At 39.9% G+C, this 22,656-nt stretch overlaps 2 protein-coding genes across 5 annotated transcripts in view; both read left to right on the top strand.

Moving 5' to 3' along the window:
• Positions 1-404: 404 nt before the first annotated feature.
• LOC127376620 (uncharacterized) lies at positions 405-5,879 on the top strand. Of its 4 annotated transcripts, XM_051423682.1 has the most exons (10): positions 405-573; positions 668-721; positions 3,111-3,223; positions 3,311-3,379; positions 3,465-3,704; positions 4,511-4,540; positions 4,633-4,710; positions 5,049-5,071; positions 5,153-5,234; positions 5,343-5,410. In XM_051423682.1, the coding sequence occupies exons 1-9, from the start codon at positions 515-517 to the stop codon at positions 5,159-5,161; spliced, it is 675 nt and encodes a 224-aa protein (XP_051279642.1). In that variant the 5' UTR covers positions 405-514; the 3' UTR covers positions 5,162-5,234; positions 5,343-5,410. The 4 variants fall into 4 exon arrangements, with proteins under 4 accessions (XP_051279642.1, XP_051279640.1, XP_051279643.1 ...); XM_051423680.1 differs by lacking the exon at positions 5,049-5,071 and having other exon boundaries at positions 406-573; positions 5,343-5,879; XM_051423683.1 differs by lacking the exons at positions 405-573; positions 668-721; positions 5,049-5,071 and adding an exon at positions 883-1,065 and having other exon boundaries at positions 5,343-5,879.
• Positions 5,880-6,449: 570 nt separating this feature from the next.
• Positions 6,450-22,656, top strand: part of pip5k1bb (phosphatidylinositol-4-phosphate 5-kinase, type I, beta b) — a 33,164-nt gene continuing 16,957 nt past the window's right edge. The window contains exons 1-5 of the mRNA XM_051423679.1: positions 6,450-6,655; positions 17,847-17,950; positions 18,084-18,152; positions 18,875-19,005; positions 21,882-21,999. Of these exons, the coding sequence (XP_051279639.1) occupies positions 18,084-18,152; positions 18,875-19,005; positions 21,882-21,999 (318 nt within the window). The 5' untranslated portion in view covers positions 6,450-6,655; positions 17,847-17,950. The remainder of the gene's footprint in view (positions 6,656-17,846; positions 17,951-18,083; positions 18,153-18,874; positions 19,006-21,881; positions 22,000-22,656) is intronic.

A 22,656-nucleotide genomic window follows, 5' to 3' on the forward strand; every position in this document is an offset into this window, starting at 1 on the left:
AAATGACAGACAGGTATTTCAGAAGGTGAAGAAAGACTCCATTGTAATTCCCCTGGGATCTCTGCCAATTGGTGGTTGGCGGTTACTGCCTAATATAATATAACATTACCACTTTTGTGGTTTTTGATGCTATGAAGTGTTGTCAAACATATCTTCTTTAATTTCATGCTTTCCATCATGAGGTTTGCCATCATCTCACGTCTCATCTGATATTTAACTTCCTACGTCCTACCTACAAACAAAATAAACAAAAGCATATTATTCTTGTTGACTTTAAAGAAACCTTGGATTCATTATTTGCATGAGAGTCTGCTGTATAAACTGTTAAGGGGGAAACTATATGGAATACATATGACAGCATTTAACAACACGTGAAACTCTTGGTTTCTTTTTCACACCACCACCCACAAGTCCGGACGGAAAACACATCCACACACACACAAAACCAATTACGACATTAAGTCTCCTTAGCTTTCGGTGGGAGAGCGACGGTAGCCGCGCTACCAAGTGCAGTATGCCACTGCGAAGACAACGCGAAGAGGAGAAAGCGAGGAAGGACATGAGAGAGATGATGTGAGAAACGAGCAGTATCTGTTATAAACAATGCCATCATGATCTGCCCCACCCCTAACTTCTAAGAATAACGTGAGGTGTGCTGTTTTCTCAGTCAGGTCCCGTTGCTTCAAGCTGTTAACAGGTACCTGAAGAGGATTCTAGTTGGGTGAGTTCATTCAGAATTTACTAGCTACTTACTAAATGTTATACCATTCATTATATCGAAACACATCTCGTCTGTTTGAGTCTAAATACGACCTCGTGTTTACACGCCGAGTGCGAAACTTTCGTTCGTCTCTAAAAGTTTTCGGTGCAGGGTTGGATTAGATGCAGTAAAGCCCAGGGGTGGGGCAGCTCAGCCTGTTCTCCCCCCAGCGTTGCCGTATACATATGTGGACAGACAGTGTGGAAAACAGGCGTGGGAACCTTCAGGGGAGCAAAGAAAGCTTTTCAGGCAAAAAGAGAAAGATGGTGACAGCAGCAGCAGCAGCAGCGAGCTTTTAACAGCAGGTAAAACTCTCGTTGCTTCTTCTTCCTCACATCGGACAAGTCCGGACAAGTTTGATTTTTCTCCAATTGTAGCACGTTTCAAAATATTTACGACCCTAAGTCAACAATGTTTAATCACCGAGTCCTTAACTTTTCGGAACACTGTGAGAGCGACCGCACATAGATGGGAAACAGCTCAGCGTCTTCTAACCGCAGTGCCAAGTGGAAGATGGGGGGAGATAGATAGAGAGAGAGAGAGAGAATGGTGCGGAGGAATGTGCAAGATTCCGAGCAGAGGTTCAGTTATCAGGTACCTGAAGAGGTTTCTAGTTGGGTGAGTTTATTCATAACTTACTACTTACTAAACATTCATTATATAGAAACACATCTCGTCTGTTTAAATGTAGGCACAGGCAGATTTGAAAACCCTACTGACACAGCTACATAGAGATATGAATGAATGAGAGGGATGCAGGCAGCGAAACCAAAATCCAAGCAAACGGTCGCTTGTTACGGAAGTCAGACTTATATGATACATACAGTGAAACAATGATGGTTAGCGTTTATTCGGAGAGTTTTGTCACTTTGAAATGAAAGTACAATGATACGCATTTAATAGGCTTTCAAGAGAACGTTTAAGGAGGAAGGGCAAGATGACAGCCGGTATCCTGATTCAGCGGTGCTGTTGAATTGCATTATGTTATACTGACTGATGTTTCTTCTTTTTTTTTTATTATAGTGTGTTATTTTGTCCAACCTGTTTATTTCAGTATAAGCTTAAAGACCACAAACATCCATTTACTTCCATGTATATGCAATACAGTACATTCTTCTAAAATTAAAAACTGATTCTAACTTTCATTAATGACTAATAAGGGAGAGTTTATTGCAGGGGTTGTTTGTTGTATTAGACTGTATTCGTTTTAGCCAGGGCTTCTTAATAATAGGTAATCAAGTGTTTTTCCACAAGCAGTGCAATTGTCCAGTATTGACATGTACAACAGTAACAGTAAATACCATATCCCAAATGGACAGAAGTTCCAGTCCCAGCGTTTGCCCTCTCTCACTTCACTATTGTGGTTACATGAATCATTCAGTAAAAAAGCAATTTGTTTGTGTCACTGGGGTTGGTAGCATAGCTTTAGTGGAGATGACTTTCTGTGCATACTGCAGCAGACGATAAGGAAAAGATTTTTACACGACTACTCAGAAGAAGACTGATTGGTGAATTTTAGTGTGAAACACTATAGCCTATCTTGTTAAGATGTATATACGCAGTAAAAAATAGATTAACAATATTGACATATTATATTACATACATTTTGTGTCAGCCTCCAGGTGTTGCGGCAGGTGAAAAGTCAAGTGAATGTGTGAAATGAAATGTACAGTAGTTGTGGTTTTGAGGGTGGTTCATAAATTGAATCTCATCCTTTCTTCTTTCGATAGGAGAGCGTCAGCACGCAGAGTGCAGACAGCTTAGCTTGGTTTTATATGGGGTACAAGCTACAATATGTTTGTGTCAAGGTGACTGTGGTTAGCTTGGGGAAGTTCCAACAATGATGGCTACAAAATCCAAGTTCATGTGGGGATATAGAGGAAATATTTGAACAATATGTGAATATTTTAGCTTTAATAGAGTTATTGAAGGTGGGAAAAAGTGTTGCACACTCAACACTCCATAGGCATCTGATTTTTATTCAAATTCTGACATTTCGGCCCTATGGCCTTCTTCAAGATAAACAATCATACATAGACACTGGTATCCACACATTAGACAATCATGTTTAACCATTAGGGTGAGAAAAAAATACAGAGACTAGGCCTGTGCAATTAAATAATAGTAATGTGTCGGCAATAGACACTTCTTCAATAGTAGAATCGATGGTCTCAGTTAAATGCAATGAATGCTATGAATGTTGAAACCGCCGACTTTATCTAAATATTAAATATTATAAATATCATAAGTAGAGCTGATGAAGGTGAGGCAGGCTAAGTAAAAAACGAGTGGTAATGACTGAGTGACAGTAGTGTAACATTATGTGTCTGATGGGAAAATACCTCAACAGGAAGTGTGGGGGAACAGTATATACTGGTAACACAGTCAGCAGTGGACGGACTACAGCAAGACTGTGTTTACTGATGCAGAAAACCATCTCAGCACTGATCTCTAAGATGAATGGTAGGTGTCTGATAATTTCCTAACTTTCAACCGAGCTCATTGTCAACCTTCATAGAGCATTCAGTTTAGTTTGTATTGTTTTGACAGTGGTGATCATCATCATCATCATCCTTCTGTCGCTGCTTCCTCTCACTCAGTGCTTTCCAGTCACAGCAGGTATGTCTTTTCTTGTTTACACCACTCTCATGATACACATTTCTTTGCGTGATATGTTTCTTAGATATACTGTATGATATTTCAGGTGTAAGGAGATCTGTGCAGGTGTTTTACTGCAAGATTCCAAGATGTGCTGCTAATGTGACAGACGTATTTTGCAACGACAAGCCTGTCTTCAGTAACAACAACATTGCAGAGTGTGCAGGCCCTCCACCACCCAATACTGTCTGCCAGCAGGACAGTCGGGCATTCGTTTCCACAGATACAGCTGGTCTCTGCGACTTCGAAGGGAGAGCCGGTTATATTGAGACCAAAAAATGTACAGGTATTCACTTTTGCTTTCTTAAAGCCCTTAATGTATAGCACATTGTGATTTCTTTGCATTCATTCACACTATTCTTAGAACAACAGGTTTCACAGATTTAGTGTATTTACTTGCATATTAGTATCATGTTATGATATTATGTTATGATGTGGTTTTGGGAGATTTTGGATGGAGATGAGTGTATTGTGTACAGACCACTTCTGGTAAGACAGAGAAGCCAAATCAAGCAGAATGGTAAATGCAGCAGAGCCCAGAAAACCAGTTCCCTGTTTTATAGGCATGTCATGGTGCCAAATTAGATTGATTTATATGTATTCTTATTTAAACGTGAGCATTCAATAAGTGGGCTTACTGAGTAAAAATACAGAAAAGACGTAAAGCTTATTCTGTTAGTGCCACTGCTCAGACCTCAGTACTGTTCTTCTATTTCTGCATGTCAGGATTGCTCCAGCTGAGGGTGCTGTTTGTTAATAATTTAGTATCGGGAGATACATTTAATCACTTTACTGCAAAAATCCACCACCCACATTTTAGCTTTTTGAATTTCTTTGCTCTCAGTTTGTGCTGACTTGAAAAAATTGTACTCTTCAGAAGAAGCTGTACTAAACACACTTAATCTCAAACAAAATTCTAGGTTTAAATGTATTTGTTATATTATTATTATTATTATTATTATTATTATTATTTTCTTAAATCAATAGTCACATTGTATAAAATGATAATATATCTGTCCTTCCTTCATTTCTTTTTCTGATGCCATTCTGTCTAATAACCCGTTGTAACACTTCTCTTGTTTTCCCAACTAGACGACAGTGACATTTGTCGTTTTATCAGCGGTGAGCCTTTAATTCAGATACATACATTACTTCATGCTGCTCGCTGTTGTGGTTGACCAGTTTTGACTGGAAGTTTTTCGTCTTTCCACCAGCTACTACACCATCACCAGACAAGGACCACGCAACACCTGGATACATTGTTGGAGTAGTTGTTGGAGTAGCTGTAGTTGGTAAGTTCTGAACACCAGTGAATCTGATACTTTGTCTCCCAATGTCATATTTCTTCTGATCCTGGACAAGCAGTGTTGGAATGTAACTAAGTATATTTACTCAAGTACTTATGCGCTTGTACTTTTCCTCTCATGCTACTTCATGTTTATAATTTACTACATTTCTGAGAGAAATACTGTGCTTTCTAATCCACTGCAATTATTTGACAGCTTTAGTTACTTTACGATTTAGGATTCATTTTTACGCACACAAAATAACAAGTCTAGAAATAATGCTTTTTGCCACTAACCTGACTTGCTTTTACTCTGCCAACCTCTGTCTTCTTGCTTTTGCTCAGGGCTTTCAAATGTTGACAATCAGGTGAGATCAACATTTTATGATGTGTTGCATTTATTGCGTATCGATTCAATTACCTGAAATATCCATCTCTTCATTCCACAGGTGGTTTAATCCTGCTAATTGTAGGCATATCTTGGTATTTCTGTAAAAAGGGAAAAGGAAAAAGAAAACAGAGGGCGACAGGGTAATCAAAATATATCAATGTTATTCACAAAGTTCTTTATTCAGATTATTAGTTATTGTGATATCATGTTACCAACATGTCGTCATGTTTTATGTGAATTTGTTTCAGTGATTCGGGTGGGACTGTACCCCTAAATGGTGGTCCTGGATTGGATGATGGCAGATCAATGTGATGGTGAAGCTTCAGACTCCTGTATTTTCACGATTCCTGTAGCTTCACAAACTTTTTTTTTCAAATGTTTTTATTGTGAGCTATGTACATCACTTATACAGAGTTTTGTTGAGTGGATATCATGCCTCATTTAAAAAAAATATTAGAAGAGGAAAATAAAGAGGCAAAACAAGAATACCAACAAATGAAAAACTATACAACAAACAAACATGTACAATACCACTGAACACACAGATCAGGTAGCTTAACTAATATAAAGTTCCTCTCCACTCAAAAATATGTTTTTGTTGTTGTTCCTACTGTTGAATGTTTGTGCTCCACTGTGCAGAAGGATGTTTGTGCAGAGTTTGACAGGAGAAGTACGTTTTCACAATCATATGCTGAAAGTGGAAAGTTTCTCTGAGCTCATTGAAAATCTGATTTTTAAGGCGTTATTTTGATACCACAAATAAACAACAAACAACAAAACGTAAATCCTGGTCCATATTCTACAAGTGCACATACACTGAGGATGGACAGTGAAGTTGGAAAGCAGCAGCAAAACTGAATATGCATAACATACAAAATTTGCATATTCATAGATTCTGGACTTTTTAATGAGGTAGAAGGAGTATTTTAATATGGACTTTTTATGCAGAAAAATTATTATACACATTATTGTTTCAAGGAGACTATATGTATATATGACTTAATGTCTGAAGGGGATCTTTAAGTATGAAACAGGCTACTTGTTCTAGGCTACATGCCTCCTTACTGTTTATTATTATCACTGGGATGCCAAAACTCTCATATTATACAACCAGCAAATAAGGTTTAATAAAATAAAGATTTCTACTAATGCAGTTGGAAGGCATAACAGATAATATTGTCACAGTAATTTGAGGTAATGAAATTAAATAAATCTTTATTGTTGCTGAAGTCTTCTTTAGCCTGTTCCTGTTCTGACCTGCAGAGGGCATGCTGGAGTCACTGTTTTTGTATCCAGGGGTTCACTGAATGGCATGGTTGTATGTAAAGAGGCAGGGCAGGAACAGAGAGACACACAGGGTTTCTTCTTGCTGCTCTCAGTAGAGGAGAGACTCCAGTTGTACACAGTCGGTCTGTGGTGGAAATACTGCGTATATTTCTCTTAACCGCATTTATTTAGCTGTTGGGGATCGGCTGCTTGAGGAGAGGGCTTTCTGTGAGGACTGCAGCAGACACTGAGGAAAAGATTTTTACACCACCACTCAGAAGGAGACGATTGGCTGGTAAGGATTCTGTGAGTTGTGTCTTGTGCGAAACACTATAGCCTGTCTTATTTAGATGTATATACGCAGTAAAAAATAGATGAACAATATTGACATATTATCTTCAATACATTACGTTTCGTGTTTCAAAGTGTCAGCCCCCAGGTGTTGCGGCAGGTGAAAAATCGCAGGTGCGCTTCAACTGTTTCTGCTCGCATATAAAGGTGTTATGTGGTATTATGGGTATATGTTTCTGTTCTCCCCATTGGCTCATTTAAATGACAAACTCAAGTGAAGGCGTGAAATTAAATGTAGTTGTGGTTGCGAGGGTGGTTCATTTGAATCTCATCCTTTAATTCCACGTAAATGAAATTATTGTTCTAATTGTTGGGATAAAGGCTCGTACAACCATCCTCAGAGTGTCACTAGTGTTTGCCATATCAACATCTACTTTTTGCTGCTCTTATGAATGGGGAAGTTTGTTGTTTATGTGTCTGCAAGTCTGTCTTTCACTTTTAGTGAGAAACTAAGAAGTCTGTCTAGTTTGATAGGAAATGAGGCAAACATGTTGAAGGTTGTGTAACACGTTAGGGGGCAGAGGAAGAAAGTCATTGTTTCAAAACATGTTAATAATGGAAGCCTGACCTTAGAATAATGTTAAGATATCTTCATGTCTAGATATTGCTGTTAATACCTGGCAGAAACTGGCTCAGTTTAACCTTTTGGAAGCCAAGTTACTGAGAAACTAACATGTGTGCTGTAAACAGCTGCTGAATCCCTTTGGCACAACATGTGCTGTAGGTCAGGTGATAGATTTTCTGTCATTACAAACATATTATGTGTGTATATTATTAGATACTGCACAGGACCAACCTTCCATTTAGTGGTGTGAGCCTGAATACCTTTCACATTATCACCGCTCTTTACAGTGAAGTGCTACATTTCTCCTCCTGGTAATTGGCAGCCAGGCTGTGACTGTGAAGTAGCTTCACCAGTCCAAAAAGAAAAAGAGATAAGAGATTGAGGGCTGACAAGTGAGCAGTGAAGCTGTTTTAGAAAACAGTGTCCAGTGAATGATCTGGACTTAATCAGTATCACTCAGTGCAGTTCAGCTGTTGAGCTTAAAACTACTTAATTTTATTCTAAAGTTTCAGGAAGACGTTTGCTTTGTCACAATGAAGGATGAAAACTTTTGGCATGTTATGATTTTATCTCTGTTGTGAGAGGGGATCTTGAACAACTTGAAAGATACATGTTTCCTATTAGAAATGACTCAGGTTTTTTGTTATTCACATTTTTCTTCAATTGCTACACCATTTCACTTGAACATATTTGGTCACAGGGCATCCTGGTTGTTCAGCTGGCTGAAGAATGAGTTGTATCTGCTTTGTCCTGGGCCTGATTTAATGTTATATTCATGTATCTGCATTGTAAAGTGGCTAATAAAACAACATATATTAAAAACTACCTTGGGATTGTTCCTTGAAACATTGGAAACATTGGACACATTGAACATTGCATTGGATCAAAGTGTGACCTACTGATTATTGAAAAATAAATAATAATCATACAAACTGACTGATTTCAAGCCGGCTTTAGGACAAGGTGTTACACAAGGCTATGAACCTGTTTTTTTCTTTATGAACTTCCTGTTTATTCCTTATTTGACTGTGAGGCAGTGGAATTGGTCCAGCTTGGGCCAGGTTGGTCAGCTTGCCGCAGAGGATGTTTGAAAGGGAAAACAGCTCATGCAAATCCCCTGCTCTCTCCTTGGGAATAACACCTGAGCTCCTGTGCTGTTCTGCCTGCTGCCCTTGCACTGATATGTTGCTTGTCAGAGTGAGCAGCATCTGTGCATTATGTAATATTTTCCATCTGAGTAGCAGCAGAAGTGCCACATCACTGTAGAGCCACAAATCATATCCTCTTCTTGGACTTTTACTCGAGAGGATCTTAAATTTGTGATTAAATTGTAATACTGACAGTAACTGTCAATAATCAATAACACTGTTTGAAAGCAGAGGGCTACCAATAAGCATAAAATAGATTATCTTTCTCATGTTCTATGAGCTTCATGTGAAGAGGTAGCACAGCAATTAACTGTTCTTCTGGTTCTTAGTACAGTCTTGTGATTTGGGGTCAAAGAGCACTCAGTACTGTACCATGGATCCCAGTAGTGATAGGACCAAAATAAAAGGCATATGAGGCTCATTAAGACAGTTACATAAGTCAGTACCCTGAACAGTAGTTCTCAGCTTTCTCTCTCATTCCTGATAATGGTCTGACTGACCGATGTGCCTTGTGTCCGCACACAGGGGTGTGGCCCCATGTTGGATCACATTCAAGATGTTCTGATAAAAAAATGCCTCACTGTGTTGTGATAATGAAATCCAGCACCTCGTAATGTTTGTGTGTGTTTAGTGTGACCTCTCTTCCTCCAACACCCACTCTAATTCTTCCCTCAGAGGATTCTCTCGCGCTCTTGTCTACAGTGTTATACTCTGGGTCGATGCGCTAATGTGCCACGTCCCAGTTGCATTGAGTTGAAAGCATGAGGGTTTGTTTTCTCTCCTGAGTTCTTCTTCTCAGGTTATTCAGTGCCATGCCATTCTTGTCAGTTGCGGCTACCTTTAATCAGATCCCTTTAGTGAAGCAGCAGAGCAAGACAGTGCATTTGATTGTATATGAGATTTGAGATTATTAGTTTTTTTCATGTATCTTGAAAATAAAACAAAATGTGGCATCCATAAGTCTGAGGGCTACATTTCTGCAGTGGATATTATTGGAGTTATTCATTTTTAGTTTACTGTGATTGACTTTGTCACAGTTGTGGGATGTCCTACGTTATATAACTTTTGAAGTTTCTGATGTGTTAATGAGTGTACTGCTGCTTGGCCATTTCCCTTGTAAGGCCCCAAGCCTTTAGGGACTGCTACTAATGATTACTTCTTTATCCGTTAATCTAGTACTGTTTTGATTAATCAATTACTAAATTTGTCATTTAGCCTATCGAATGTCAAACCAGCAACCAAATAACCAAAAGAATTAAATTCACACTAAAGAAATTAAAAAGAAAGCATCTTTTTAGTACAGTCGGACTACACTGGATTTTTGAGGCAGATACTGATATAAGAGTCTAACAAATCGGATTTTTTAACATAATCACACAACATAGACATTTTTGATTAAATAATAGAGTTTAAAGATAATGATGGAAAAACTAATGGGTACATTTTCTATATGATTTCATCTATAACTCTGGCATTTATGTACTGCAATCGCCATTTATGTACTCAATCAGCAACACATACACCGATAAATCTGGGATAGTACTAAAATAGGCAGATATAATAGCTATCTGAAATTATTGTTCAGAATCTGCATTGATGAAGCATACACTAGCATGTTTTTTGTTTGTATAAGATAAATAAAATGAGTCATTACTCATCAAAAATTTGAATTTATTGTCAATAACCTAACAGATCATTTGACTAATTGCATCAGTGCAGAATCACAGAAAGAGAGGCACTTTTTGCATGGCCAGTATGAATCAGAGCACTGATGAATAAGAAGGTGCTTTGTGGCATAAAACCTAGACAGGTCAGTGGGCAGTTTGACCCACATACTCTATTGATCAGATGAGGTTTAGCCTCCGCACCTCTGTTCAGCTGTGTTGCACCTCTACCTAAGCACATCGTGGGCTGCTCCCTCTCTGTTATCTGTTTTATTGTCCTCATTCATTGGCCAGCCTGCACTCATGTCAGCACATACCACATAGTCACCAGGACTTCATAATCAACTGTCTTTTATTATCAGTACTGTGATCAATGCTAGACCATATAAAATCTAATAGAAATGGAACCAACATACACCAGTTGTAAAAAGTAGGAAATCATCCCCTTAGTTTTTCATTAAATGATTAAGAGTACAAGTACTATGTAGGGGCAATCATGTAATAACTCTTCACAAATTTGGTAATTCTGCAAAAAATTCAGTAATGAAAAGGCTTCAAAGCTTTAAAATGAAAAAAGAAAACTGGTTCAGTGATAGATTATACAAAGTATATTCTTTTAATTTTAAATCCTTGAAAAGGCCTGTTTATAGCTCAGCTTTTCTTGGTAGACTTTGAGTCAGGGATCCTATTATATTAGTATTATATTGCCATATACTGCCAGTGTTTTCAGAATTGCTCATGCGGAAGGCGAAAAAAGTCAAGTGAATAATATGAGGGCACTTTTTTCACTCATGAAGATTGGTTTATTAGTCATGGAGATTGACCCTGATGATATCCTCACTATTGAGTCGCATCATGGGAATTTTGAGATTGAGTGCTCAACCCATTCTGGGGACTCAAATCCAGCTTCTGTGGTGTGATTTGACCTTCACTGATTACCTAAATTCATGCTTCTAGAGAGGTATGTTAATCTTGGACTGTAGACATATACTGTCAGAGTCTGTTCATTTACCATGGTGAATCTGGATTCAGAATTTTCCAGTATTATCGCTTTAATCTTAATGACCTCCAAAGGGGAGCCCCCCACACCACCCCTCCCTGGCCCCACAGCATGTTGGCACCAGCTTTTGAGAGGACAAAAAGATCTGCCAAAGTAAGCCTGCAGCAGTAATTGGCTCAAAATTGTGCTCCTTTTCATAACGATTGGTTGGTTGGAGGGCTGCAGGCAGAGTGATAGGTTGGCAGCCCTGCAGGAATTCCGATTATTTGGAGGTTGTGGCGTTTGTTGTTGTTTCTTGTTGTTGTTGTTTTGGCCCTGCTGAGCCCCCCATACCCCCTCCTACTTTCCTGCCCTGGTAATGACGAGGCTTGCAGGGGCCCACTCAGGGGATCTTAGGGTGCAAGAGTGAGAGGGTAAAGGAGAGATGACAAAATGAAAGTGTCAGACAGCAAGAGAGAGGGGTGGGTGAAGACAAACAAGTGGGAGAAAAGAGTTAAAGAATGCGGAAATTTAGCAACATGAAATTCCTCCTCTTTTTCTTCAGCAGCTTGTGAACTCCGATCAATAAAGGCAGGGTGACCTAATCCGCTGTTTCCCCCACAATTGACCACTTCTTAGAATAATAAACATAGTCAGTTGTGCCTTTAGTGATATGCATAGGTAATTAACCTGCCTGTCACCCTTGTGGCGAGGAGGGTAAAAGGACCTTTGGACTCAAGGGAAGGGCAGAGTAAAACTAAGCTGGGCTTGGCTGGGATGGGCATGTCTCTCTCGTCTTCTCTTTGTGCTTTGTGATCGTGTTTTCCATGGGCTGTGATGTAAGGAGCTGAGGTTAGCTTGCCTAGAAATCGCTGGTGGTTGAATTAATAAGCCTGCTGTAATAAGTCCTTGTCTCAGAGCGTGTCGTGCTGTAGTGTTTCGCTCCATCAGAGCAGCTTCTCTCTGCCTCTGTGTCTTTGGAGAACATCGTCTCTGTTTTCGCTCCATATACTCATCTCTATGTTTCTCTCACCCCCCTCCCTCCATTCCTTCAGTTGAATCATGTGACTCTCTGGACACAGAGGGTGACCTCCTCCTCACTGCTTCTCATGCAGAGTGGAACTAGAGTGACAGAGAAGAGAGACACTCTGAATTACAAATACACATGCCGAGTCCTCTCCCTGGGTTACTTATAATACAAAATATATTCATTCTCTTGAGCTATATCATGTGATTATGTACTTGCATTTTCATTATTGCAGTGCAGATTTTTTTCTTTTCTGTCCTGCTGGGAAATTTGCTTTGCTTTGAAAAGTTGAAATGTGGTCCTGTTGTATATTGTTGTCGCAGAAATCAAGAGGGAAACACCCAACAAAATATTTGAAACTATCACACCATTTATTCTCTATCTCTGTATCTCTCTCCCATTGTTTTCCTTCTCTGGCTTTTCATTTTTTCTGCCCATGCTTTTTTTGGTTCATGTCACATCTGAAGGCATTTGTAGGTGTAGTCCCTCTTTCCCTTCCCTTGTTTCTCTTTGCTGTTGTCAAAAGGTCAAATACCATCAATAGTAAAAATGTATTCTTAGTTGGTGACATTTGCCTGGCTGTGGTTTATCTCACACGTGCACACTGTTGAGCAGATTAAAACAAATATTCAGATTTATGTTGTGCTCAGCACACACCATTTTTGCACTTGTGTTATCCTTCTCTTTGCAGCATGATGTTGGAAAGACATACATAGCTGTATTTTTAGCCCAACTCTGTTGGCGGGTTGATCAGTCTGTTTTTGTACATCACTGTCCAAGTACTGGATCAATGTCACTTTTATTACAAGATGTATCTAAAACGTATGACCATAGTTTCCCATTAGTCTCAGCTGTTCTCTGAGGTTGATGTCAAAATACTGGAGCATACAAACCGGATGACATTGGCAGTCTAGCATGCTATGCATGAATTATTCCACTACATTAGCACACATGCCAAGTGTACGCATGCTTTATGGGTAACATACATGCTACATAACAACATAGTCTGTTCATTTGGCCATGGCCTTTGGCCAAATTTAATTTGTCCTACTAGTAGTAGGCTAATAGCAATAAAAGTTGTTCCCACGTTCCAAGCAATGAAGCACCCACCTGGGCTGCCATTGTAGCCACAGATGTTTTGCTTTGTTTAGACATATAGTGTCCAAATACACTTATACAGACTTGCCAGCCCTGCAATGCTGCATAGTGCCTGATGTACGCAGGCAGACACTACTCTGCAGCACAGCTTGTCCCTCAGATGGAAGATGAAAACAAACACACCTCCAGAGGATACAGTAAAATGTGGAACAGAACGCACTAAAATAATCTAAAATAATACCTGCCCGCTGTTTTACAGCTTCATATGATATGGGGACTCACCAGGGAGAGAAACCAAGAGGGTATGTTTTATAAAATGTGTGCCTATGTTTAAAGGGCTCACAAAAGCTGTATTTGTGTGCATGTGTACATGTTAAAATGCTGCACACTTTATGCTCTGTTTGCTTTGTGTGTTTTTGTATTTTTGTTTAGGTGATGTGTTTGAATTGAGTGGAACCAGAGCAGCGCTCCTGAATTGGGTGTGTTTTTTTCTTTTTGTGTCTTTGAGATTGATGAAGAGATATTTCTGTTTGACGGAACATTTCACAAAGATAGTGTTAGCTTCGTCTCTATCCCCCTCATTCTGTCTGCCACCCACCAAACATTTTCTACTCCTCTGCCTGTCTCACAGTTTTTTTTTTTGTGAGCAAAACAATCATTCTTGAATGATCTGCAACAGCCTGGGGGATAAATCTGAATGTTTTTGAGGTGGTGGAGGAATACATATTATTTGTTTGTTATTGTCATTGTTATTGTCATAGGACTGATAATTTCTGCTCGACTAGTGGAGGGAAGCCCACACGTTAGATGTTTATTCCTCAGCTGCATTATTCATAACAGAACATGACACATTTCGCAGAAGCAACAATTTTTCACAGTTGGGGTTACTGAGCCAATTATGTAATTGCACTGGCACATTAAACAGTGTTTACACAAGGCACCAGAAAGATAATGACTACTGCCCCACACCATGTTTATTCTGCCCTGGGACAGTACTTTCACTTTACACTTAATTTCAGTGTATTTTATTATGTTGCCTGTGGCCCTGGAATATTGAATATTTTTGGATACAGAAAAGAGATTTTATTAAACGAAAACAAAAATGGAAATGAACAAGTTAAATTTTGCTTGGATGGAGTTTCTATGAGGCGTAGTCAAGGATCAGAGCAGTTAAGTTGATGAAGTCGATCCCCTGCAGGCCGAGCTAAGCTGACTCACCATGCATCCTCTTGATTGTATCCATGCAAATCCAGATATCTGGGCTTATCTAACATCTCACAGTCAGGGATTGTGAAGGTCATGAAAGCCCAGCAGTCCAGTCTCAGCGCTCTGCATTGCTGGTCTGCTATTGATTCTCCATTATGTCTCCAATCTGCAGCAGTAATCCAATAGTATCTGGGGACTGAAGAAAAGCAGAGCAAAAAGGAAGCTATATGTAGTATCTGTGTCCTGGTAATAGAAACTGTGGAAGCCTCCTTGAATACCTCTCAGCTGTTATGATCAGATGTTGTACTCTACTGTGGAAATGTATGTTCCACTTTTATTGTAAAGAACCAGAACTCCCTGTAAGAAGAGACTTTAAATGATTTTAAAATGATGTATCATTTCTAAAACAAGTGTACGGTGTGGTATGGTGACTGATTGATTAATCTGTCGGATTCCTGCCTTCATTGCTATTACCACTATTTGTCCTACTGAGACATGTGAGAAATATTACCATGGCTACTTAGACTTTTTGACAGTTCAGATGTATTGGATCCACATTTTCATCATACCAGACGGCCCATGTCTGCTCTCAGCAACATATTTTCCGTGCCAGGACTGCTTGGCTACAGAGTGGCTATTTGACTTCCATAGGGGCTGACTGGCACCCTTGGCAATCCCTGAAACCACGGAGAAGATATGGCATGAGAGCCAGTGTTTGATCTGCACTCAAGTGTGTTTGTTTGAAGGGTGGTAGAGTTTCTGACAAGGGCGTAAGGGAAGAGACTTGTTTAGGAACAGAGAAACTGACGGAGAGAAGAGGTATGTAAGTAAAGTTTATTTATATAATAGGACCTTTTAAGCAGAGAAGTTGCAAAGTGCTTCACAAGTAGGAAAGATGAAGTGAATCAAAAGTACAGTGTTGACCAAGTCTCGGTTTTGACGCAGTCACAGGAAGGGCTGTCATGAATTTGCCAAGAAATTTTACAGTTGCAACATTTTTTTGTCTTCTACATCTCTGTAGAAACTTCTGTGTGTGTGAAATTCAAACTTAATGGAAATTGAAACCATTTTCTCCGATCTACATTGTGCAGACATAGTGTTACACAGTTTTTCCATGATGTATGAAGTCTTTATGATCTTGCTTGACTTTCACAAAAGCACACGAACAACCCACAACCCCCTCAACCCCTTTACACAGGCCAGTTCTAAGTGGTGTTCCTTCACATTATGACTTTAAAGTACAGAGTTTCCTTTTTATTGATCACCTGTATCAGTTTACCCATTTGGTCCTCATCCAAACCACAAAACATCCACTATCTTCCAGAGGCATTGATTTGACAAAGATGCATTTTTGTATTTCTCACTATAATGTAATTGTGACTTACAACTAACTAGGTATCATTTTACATATGTGTAACAGTGTACATGTGCTCTCTTTTATTCCCTTATTATACTCCTGTACGCCAGTGGTATTTGCAATGGGAGTGTTTGACAGTGGTAAGACACGGCTGATTAGGATGATCCATCCATCCATTTTCATCCACATGTCCAACCATCTGTCTGCCTCTCTTTTGTTGAGAGGTGAACAACAGACCTGCTGTTGTTCACTGCAGCTGCAGGCCTTGCATGGGTTGTTCTGGAAACAGTCTGTTGGAGCACCGGCTGGGTTGTGGGGTCAGGTGAGAGAGAGGGGGAGAGAGAGAGAGAGAGGTCCAAACAATCCCTTTTAACACTGACACTCGGGCCAGGGCTGAACAGAGAGCCAGACAGGCCGGCAGGCTCATTAACATTCCTCAGGTTCAGAGCACACAGCCAGTCATACAATGTAATGGTTCAGGTGGATCAACATCTCATTACACTGTGATGAAGAAATATTCTGATTCATTTCTAATGACTAATGCTTGGTAACAGGATTTTGTTTTTAAAGAGCAGTCAGGTGACTTTTGCCTCAGTCACAAACATAATATTTTCTTTCAAGAGGCATTTTGTGTGACCTCATGAACTTGTGTTCCTTCCTGAGAGGGTGACACAAAAGACTGAATATTAATTTAAAGGTGAGAGAGAAGGTATAAATGATGCATGAACCCAAACAATGACACACAGCTCTAGTTGAGAGGTTGTACTTGCAGCTAAAATGTATCTGTATTGGTGTCTGTGTGTTTATAGCAACAGAAGAGCTGCTGCACAGATAAGGACCCAGTCTGGAGATAAGAGTGTCTGCTACATTCTTTTAATATCTAAATCAGTGTGTTGGTGTCATCATGTATTCAATTCTCCTTTTGAAGACTATTTTTAAACATCGCTACAACATATTTTGTGTTTTTTTAAGAAGTAATACAGCATTGTAATTAATTTACAGAAGTACTGTAGTTGTAGCTTGTAGTAAGACTTTCAAAATAAAACAGTTCCATTCAGTTGTGTGTAATCTTTGATTTGATGGGGATGTGATCGCTTGTCACAGAGGAGGGGACTGGAGGATATGGCATCGCAAGTGCTGAAGACGCTAAAAGACATTGTGCAATAGTCAAGGCTCTGAGACCTGCAGGTGCATTTATATGCAGGTGGAGTGGTGACTGCAGGCTTACCAGAGCTTATCAGACAAAGTCCAAATTTTGTATTTCTATTAAGCCTCTGCTCCTCACTCCTCGCCTGTGTCCCTGTTTTTCCCACTCACTCAGAAGACACACTGAGGCCCAGTTAGTGAAAATAAGGAGGGAAGGAAAGCGAATGACAGGGAGTGGTACAGTAAAATTGGAGAACATATGAGGAAATGAGGCTGTTCTTTTTTTTTGTGGCTTAGTAAGGACTTGGTTGTGCTGTAAGCTGGGCAGCGCCAGCAGATCACTTTCAGCCCTGGGGCTAGCTCTGCTTCTTTATGACATCTTATTTATCCAACACACACACACACATATACACACACTCTGCCTGGAATATGGAAGGAATTATGAAAAAAAAAGATGTCAGAGTTGATGATGAGGAAGAAGGTGCCAGGAAATATTTAAGTATAGTGTTCCATCTGTACAGTGTGATTTATGAAGCAACAGCTGACCTGACAATCAAGATTGTATTGTTTTCTAAAACAAGATTCTAACAAGAAAAGTTGGTTATCACACACCAACACACACACACATACATAAACATTTTGTGAGTCATGAGTGACTGTCAATGCAGAGAGCTCTTGCTGCAGGCCAGTTCAGCAGTGAGAGTTTAGAAATAGACTAAATTGCCTCTCCTATCAGGGACAGATTAGCAGGAGAGCAATGGCATTAAAATGGCCTCAGACTTATCGCAGTTAATCGAGGAGTCTTTGCTGGTGGACATGTTCCCTCCCGTCCTCAGCTTGTCACATCTTAACTTCGGAGCAGTTTCACTGAATCTCGAGGCTGTGAGCGATTTTTTGCCCTGGTTTTTTTTTTTATTGTGTAATAATAACTCTGTTCTCTTGCAGAGGGTCCCCTGACAGAACCAAACCTCCTGATGTTTGCTCAAGCTGACAATCAAGAGATGCTGCCCTGATTGCTGTTTGTCAGGCACAGCTTTTCATTAAGCAAGGTAAGTTTATGCTATTGACTATTTCAGTCACCATATTCATAATTGAAATAATATTTTTTGTGAAGTTGTGAAATTTGTACCAGTAAATTTGACTTAATTGTTGTTTTATTTCTGTTGTTTGTGTCTCTTTCAGATGTCAACCACAACAGAAAATGGGATGGGAGGGCCTTGGAGCACAAGCAGAGAGAAAACATACAAAAAGGTAAAAAGTATGACTGTTCATACAACAACCTCACTGTGTTTGGTTTTTATTTGCCTCTTAAGATGAATGTGAACCAGCTTCCATAACGTTTATTTTGGAATGCCGCTGTTTAGAGCCATGAGGTCCAAAAGGTCTTTACTTCTGAGCCCGAGTCACATGAGTCCTTATAAATGTCCTTCTACAGCACATAATGTTCTGACCCCTGCCAGGGCCGGCTGCCAGAGATCAGTCAAGTGCTGGTCACACTTGTTTTCTTTCCTTTTTTTTAACTAGACGTCACTGCTTATGGCAGCGTTTCTTAAGATTCACCATAACAAAGCTCACCAAAGTGGCGGTTCAGGTTGGGACTCAACACTAGTCAAAGGTCTTTTTGTAGTGGATACCCACGCAACAAGAGTACTAGTATGTTTATGGCCAAGGCTGTTTTGGGTTTGTTTTGTGTTTATATGAAAATTATAAAAATGTACAAAAGTAATGGATTTTAATGTCTTGATTTTTAGGCATCTACTATGCCATATTTTGAATTGTGAACTTTATATTAAACTCCTGTAATTGAAATCAAACAGAAGGGTCACTGTATCGCTTGCCTATTTTTCATTTTTCATTTGTTCACATTTACACCCTATGGTGTATATAATGGGGATAGCAGCAGGGCTGTTGTAGCATAGTGTACTATAAAAGCCTGACTAATGTGTTGTTTTCTCTTCTATTTTCCCATCTAGACCACGTCATCGGCCTTGAAGGGGGCCATTCAGCTCGGTATTGGCTATACAGTGGGCAATCTCACCTCCAAGCCTGACAGAGACGTGCTTATGCAAGACTTCTATGTGGTGGAGAGTGTCTTTCTCCCCAGGTCAGTGTTACATAGTGCCAACCCACTCTCACATATGTTCATACTTACGCACACAGCTTCTATACACAGAAAGACATCTTCTATAATGTACACAATTTTGGCAGCACTCATTCAACAGAGTAGTTATTTGTGTATAAGTGTTTTTCACATTATCATCAAAATAACAGCCAGACTTTTTGCATAAGCTCAAGGTTACTGGTCTACAAGAACCAGTGAATTAGAGAACTGCTTCATAAAAACAGATTATGTGTAGGTGGTAACAGGCTGCTCTTTGGCTGTGACAGTTTCCTGTCTCTGCAAAGTGAATGAATGGAAAGAGACTAAAGACTAAGCTTTGCCTGTCTGCCCGCTCAAATATTATGTCTGGGTCTTGTATTAAATACATTTAAATATATTATTAATCATTCTCAATGGAAACTGCAGGCTCTGGGCATCGAGTTCAACAAAATTATGCTGCTCCCACAAACTGCCACCATCATCATTTATCAACAAAGTGAATTTTGCTAGTCTAAGTCATGATGCAGGGATAAAACTATTCTAGTGGATAATCCTGCCAAGAACTGTGAAATCAGCTTACTGTGTGCCTCTTACTGCTACAGTGCAAAACATATGTCAGTGTGGGGCTGCTCTGTCATCTCAGGCTGTCTTCTGCTTAAATAAACATTTTATATAATCCAGCCCAACACACCCAGGAATTCTTTAAAAGTGTGACTCATGTATCCACCCACTTATTAACACACAGCTGATGTTTAGACAATTCTGTCTATTTTTAATTAGTTAGTATGACAATGTCACTTACTAGCACCTATGTACTCACAGTAGCTAATACAGTCACTTTTAGAGGATCTAACCATTTGCTATTAGCTGCATGAATGGCTTGATGATGAAATGTTTCATTTCTGTTTAAATATGTGCTTTGTTTGTCCTATTCTTAAATTAAAAGTTAATAAGTGTTAGTCAAGCAAAAGGTGTTTGTGTAACTCTGAAGCTTCTGGAAGAGAATTGGTGTCCTACCAGGAAATACTTTGTGGTTTACCTTTGAGAGGCTGCACCAGGATATGCAAACTTAGTATGGTTTATGCAAACCTGGGCTTGGCACGCACATTTACTGTTCTGCTCCTTAGCAGCGGCAAAACATTACACTTTGGTGTTGGCACTACAGTGAAGAGTGTTTAAAAACCTGCTATAGCTTTGTGGAGATAGTGAAGTTCAAAAGATGAAAGCCAGCCCGTTGCATCATCCTCAGTCTGCACCCTATGTCAAGCCTTTTCACATAATGGCGAAATAAAATGAAAGTTGTAGTTATCTTCAGGGCCATCTTTTCACTGGCCCTTTCTTTTCAAGTGCCAACTGAAATAAAAAAAGCGAGGCTACATGGTTAAGAAAAAAGAAAATTATACAACAAACATAACATAATCAGCGGGGAGTGAGAATTGATGTCTTGCGTCTGACATAACCATTTTCCTCTTTGCTCTATCAAAGTGTTTCCTTTTTGTTCTGTAATAGCACACAAACACAGACCCCTCTCTTTCTAGTCGCTGACAAAGTATCCTGAGAGAGCAGCTGAGTGATGGAGACGGCTCTCAGATGCTTTTATGGCCTCCCTCTCAACACTCCTTTCCCTCTCTTCCTCCTCATGTTGTTGCTCCTCCTTGGTTTTCCACTGTTGTTTGTCCTGTCAGTCTAGTTTTGGATGACTGGAGATGTCGCAGATCACTTTGACTCCCACACACACACACACACACACACACACACACACACACACACACACACACACAGTTTTTTTGTCTCCCAGTGCATGTATCTCAACCAGCATACATCTTTTACCAGGCACACACACACAGATGGCTTTCTGATTAGATTGAATTAAACATTTCCAGTTGCTGTTTGTTGCGAAATGGTTTCCATGCGAGGCGTACATTACCATCATGGACTGTCAGTCATTGATGACAGATAGCTGTTGTTGCCCTCACACACTAAACAGAGCAGTCAGCTTGCATTGTATAGTAATCACAGGTATAGTGTTACACAGCAGGGCCTGAATGTTGCCTGTATCCTATTACAGAATATGGTACCAGCACAAAACAACAACACAGTAGCCTCTTTACCCAGAAAAGCATGCAAGTCCTCAGAATTTAAACCAGATTTAGAGGTGCCCTGGAAAACAAAAACCTTTATTAACCTACTTCTTGTAGATTTAGGGTCAGTGTGATTGATTTCAGGGAGAGTTTATGTGATGAAAGCCTCGATGGCTGACTCATGTTAACCTTATCCGACGTGCTTTCTCCTGTGTCGTGTTCCCCTCAGACACAGTTTAGGAAACTGGGTTGTTCTTTGTCAAAGCTCGTCTAAGGTTGTCAGGTCTCACGGCCCAGTCAAAGCAACCGAAAAAAAATGTAGGTTATTATGAGTGTTTGTTGTTTTTATTTTCATCTTTTTGCCAATCCCTTTCTCCCCCACAGAGTCGAGGCTCATGTGTTGTGTGGTATTGTTTAGATCCAGTAATCAGAGACACTTTCAGTCTCCAGGCGAAGAACTCTATAGAGACCACAACAGTGGTGAATCTCAGTTCCCATAGATGACTTCAGTGAAGCCTGGTCATGCATGGGTGGAGCACATTACAAGGGCCCACTGATACACTTACTGGAAGTCAATAGCCTATATACCCAGGCACAAAGATTAGGTGTTAGGCTTCACTTTCCCCCTGGGATCCTTGGTTTGAGAATGACAGTCTCTGATAATGACACTGACATGTATCACTTATATAATGTTAAAAAACACTCCCATTATTTGAGTTAGTGTTGGAAAAATGTATCTAATGTTCCACTGTATGTTTTTGTTTGCTGATGTGCTTGGTTTTTCATTGCACATGCCAGCGAGGGAAGCAACTTGACCCCAGCACATCACTATCCTGACTTCCGCTTCAAGACCTACGCCCCACTGGCCTTCCGCTACTTCAGGGATCTGTTCGGCATTAAACCAGACGACTACCTGGTAAGACTAAAATCTAGCTTTCATTATTTGTACTTTTCCCTCAGTCCCTCTGCTTCTTACCAACTCATTTGCAAAATGTCATATATGTGTGGGGAGAAAGTGTTACCGGTCAAATCAAATCAGACATACACATAGTACACTAAAAGTAAGACACTATGAAAGATCAGATCAAATTCACCTTCTGTATGTTTTACCCAGACAAAAAGGACTAGGAATAGTTTGACATTTTGGGAAGTAGGTGTATACTTATTCACAATGACTTCCTAGGCCCCATAACGACCGTTGCTCCCATTTCTAAGAGACAATGGCCCGCCCGTTGTCTTTCTACTGAATTACTTCTCATTGACTGAACGCTAATCTTCCACCTCAGTTAATTGTGACATTCGAGTGTATGGAGTAGTGGGCGGGTAATGCCACCCACCATCTGTGCAGGGGAAAGACAGTATTGGAGGATGAAGTCGAGGCAAAACATTGGGGCGGGGAAGATATTGGAGGTACTGGCTGAGCTAATGGAGCGTGCCCTCATTACGACAGCTTTAACCAGTTCCCAGTGCTTAATGAAATCAGCAGATGATTCTGTGATTTCCCAGTAGAATCAGAGATAAACACCGCCAGAGAAATAGACAGAGAGAAAGAGAGAGTACTGTTTCTGAAGAG

Source organism: Dicentrarchus labrax, unplaced genomic scaffold, assembly GCF_905237075.1.
Source record: "Dicentrarchus labrax unplaced genomic scaffold, dlabrax2021, whole genome shotgun sequence".
Classification (NCBI taxonomy): Eukaryota; Metazoa; Chordata; class Actinopteri; family Moronidae; genus Dicentrarchus; species Dicentrarchus labrax.

Excerpts from the sequence above, each read along its gene's own strand:
- LOC127376620 (XM_051423680.1), top strand. The coding sequence starts at position 515 with ATGCCACTGCGAAGACAACGCGAAGAGGAGAAAGCGAGGAAGGACATG. Across the intron at positions 574-667 it reads AAGGACATGAGAGAGATGAT|TCAGGTCCCGTTGCTTCAAG; the intron begins GTGAGAAACGAG and ends CTGTTTTCTCAG. Across the intron at positions 4,541-4,632 it reads CATTTGTCGTTTTATCAGCG|CTACTACACCATCACCAGAC; the intron begins GTGAGCCTTTAA and ends TCTTTCCACCAG.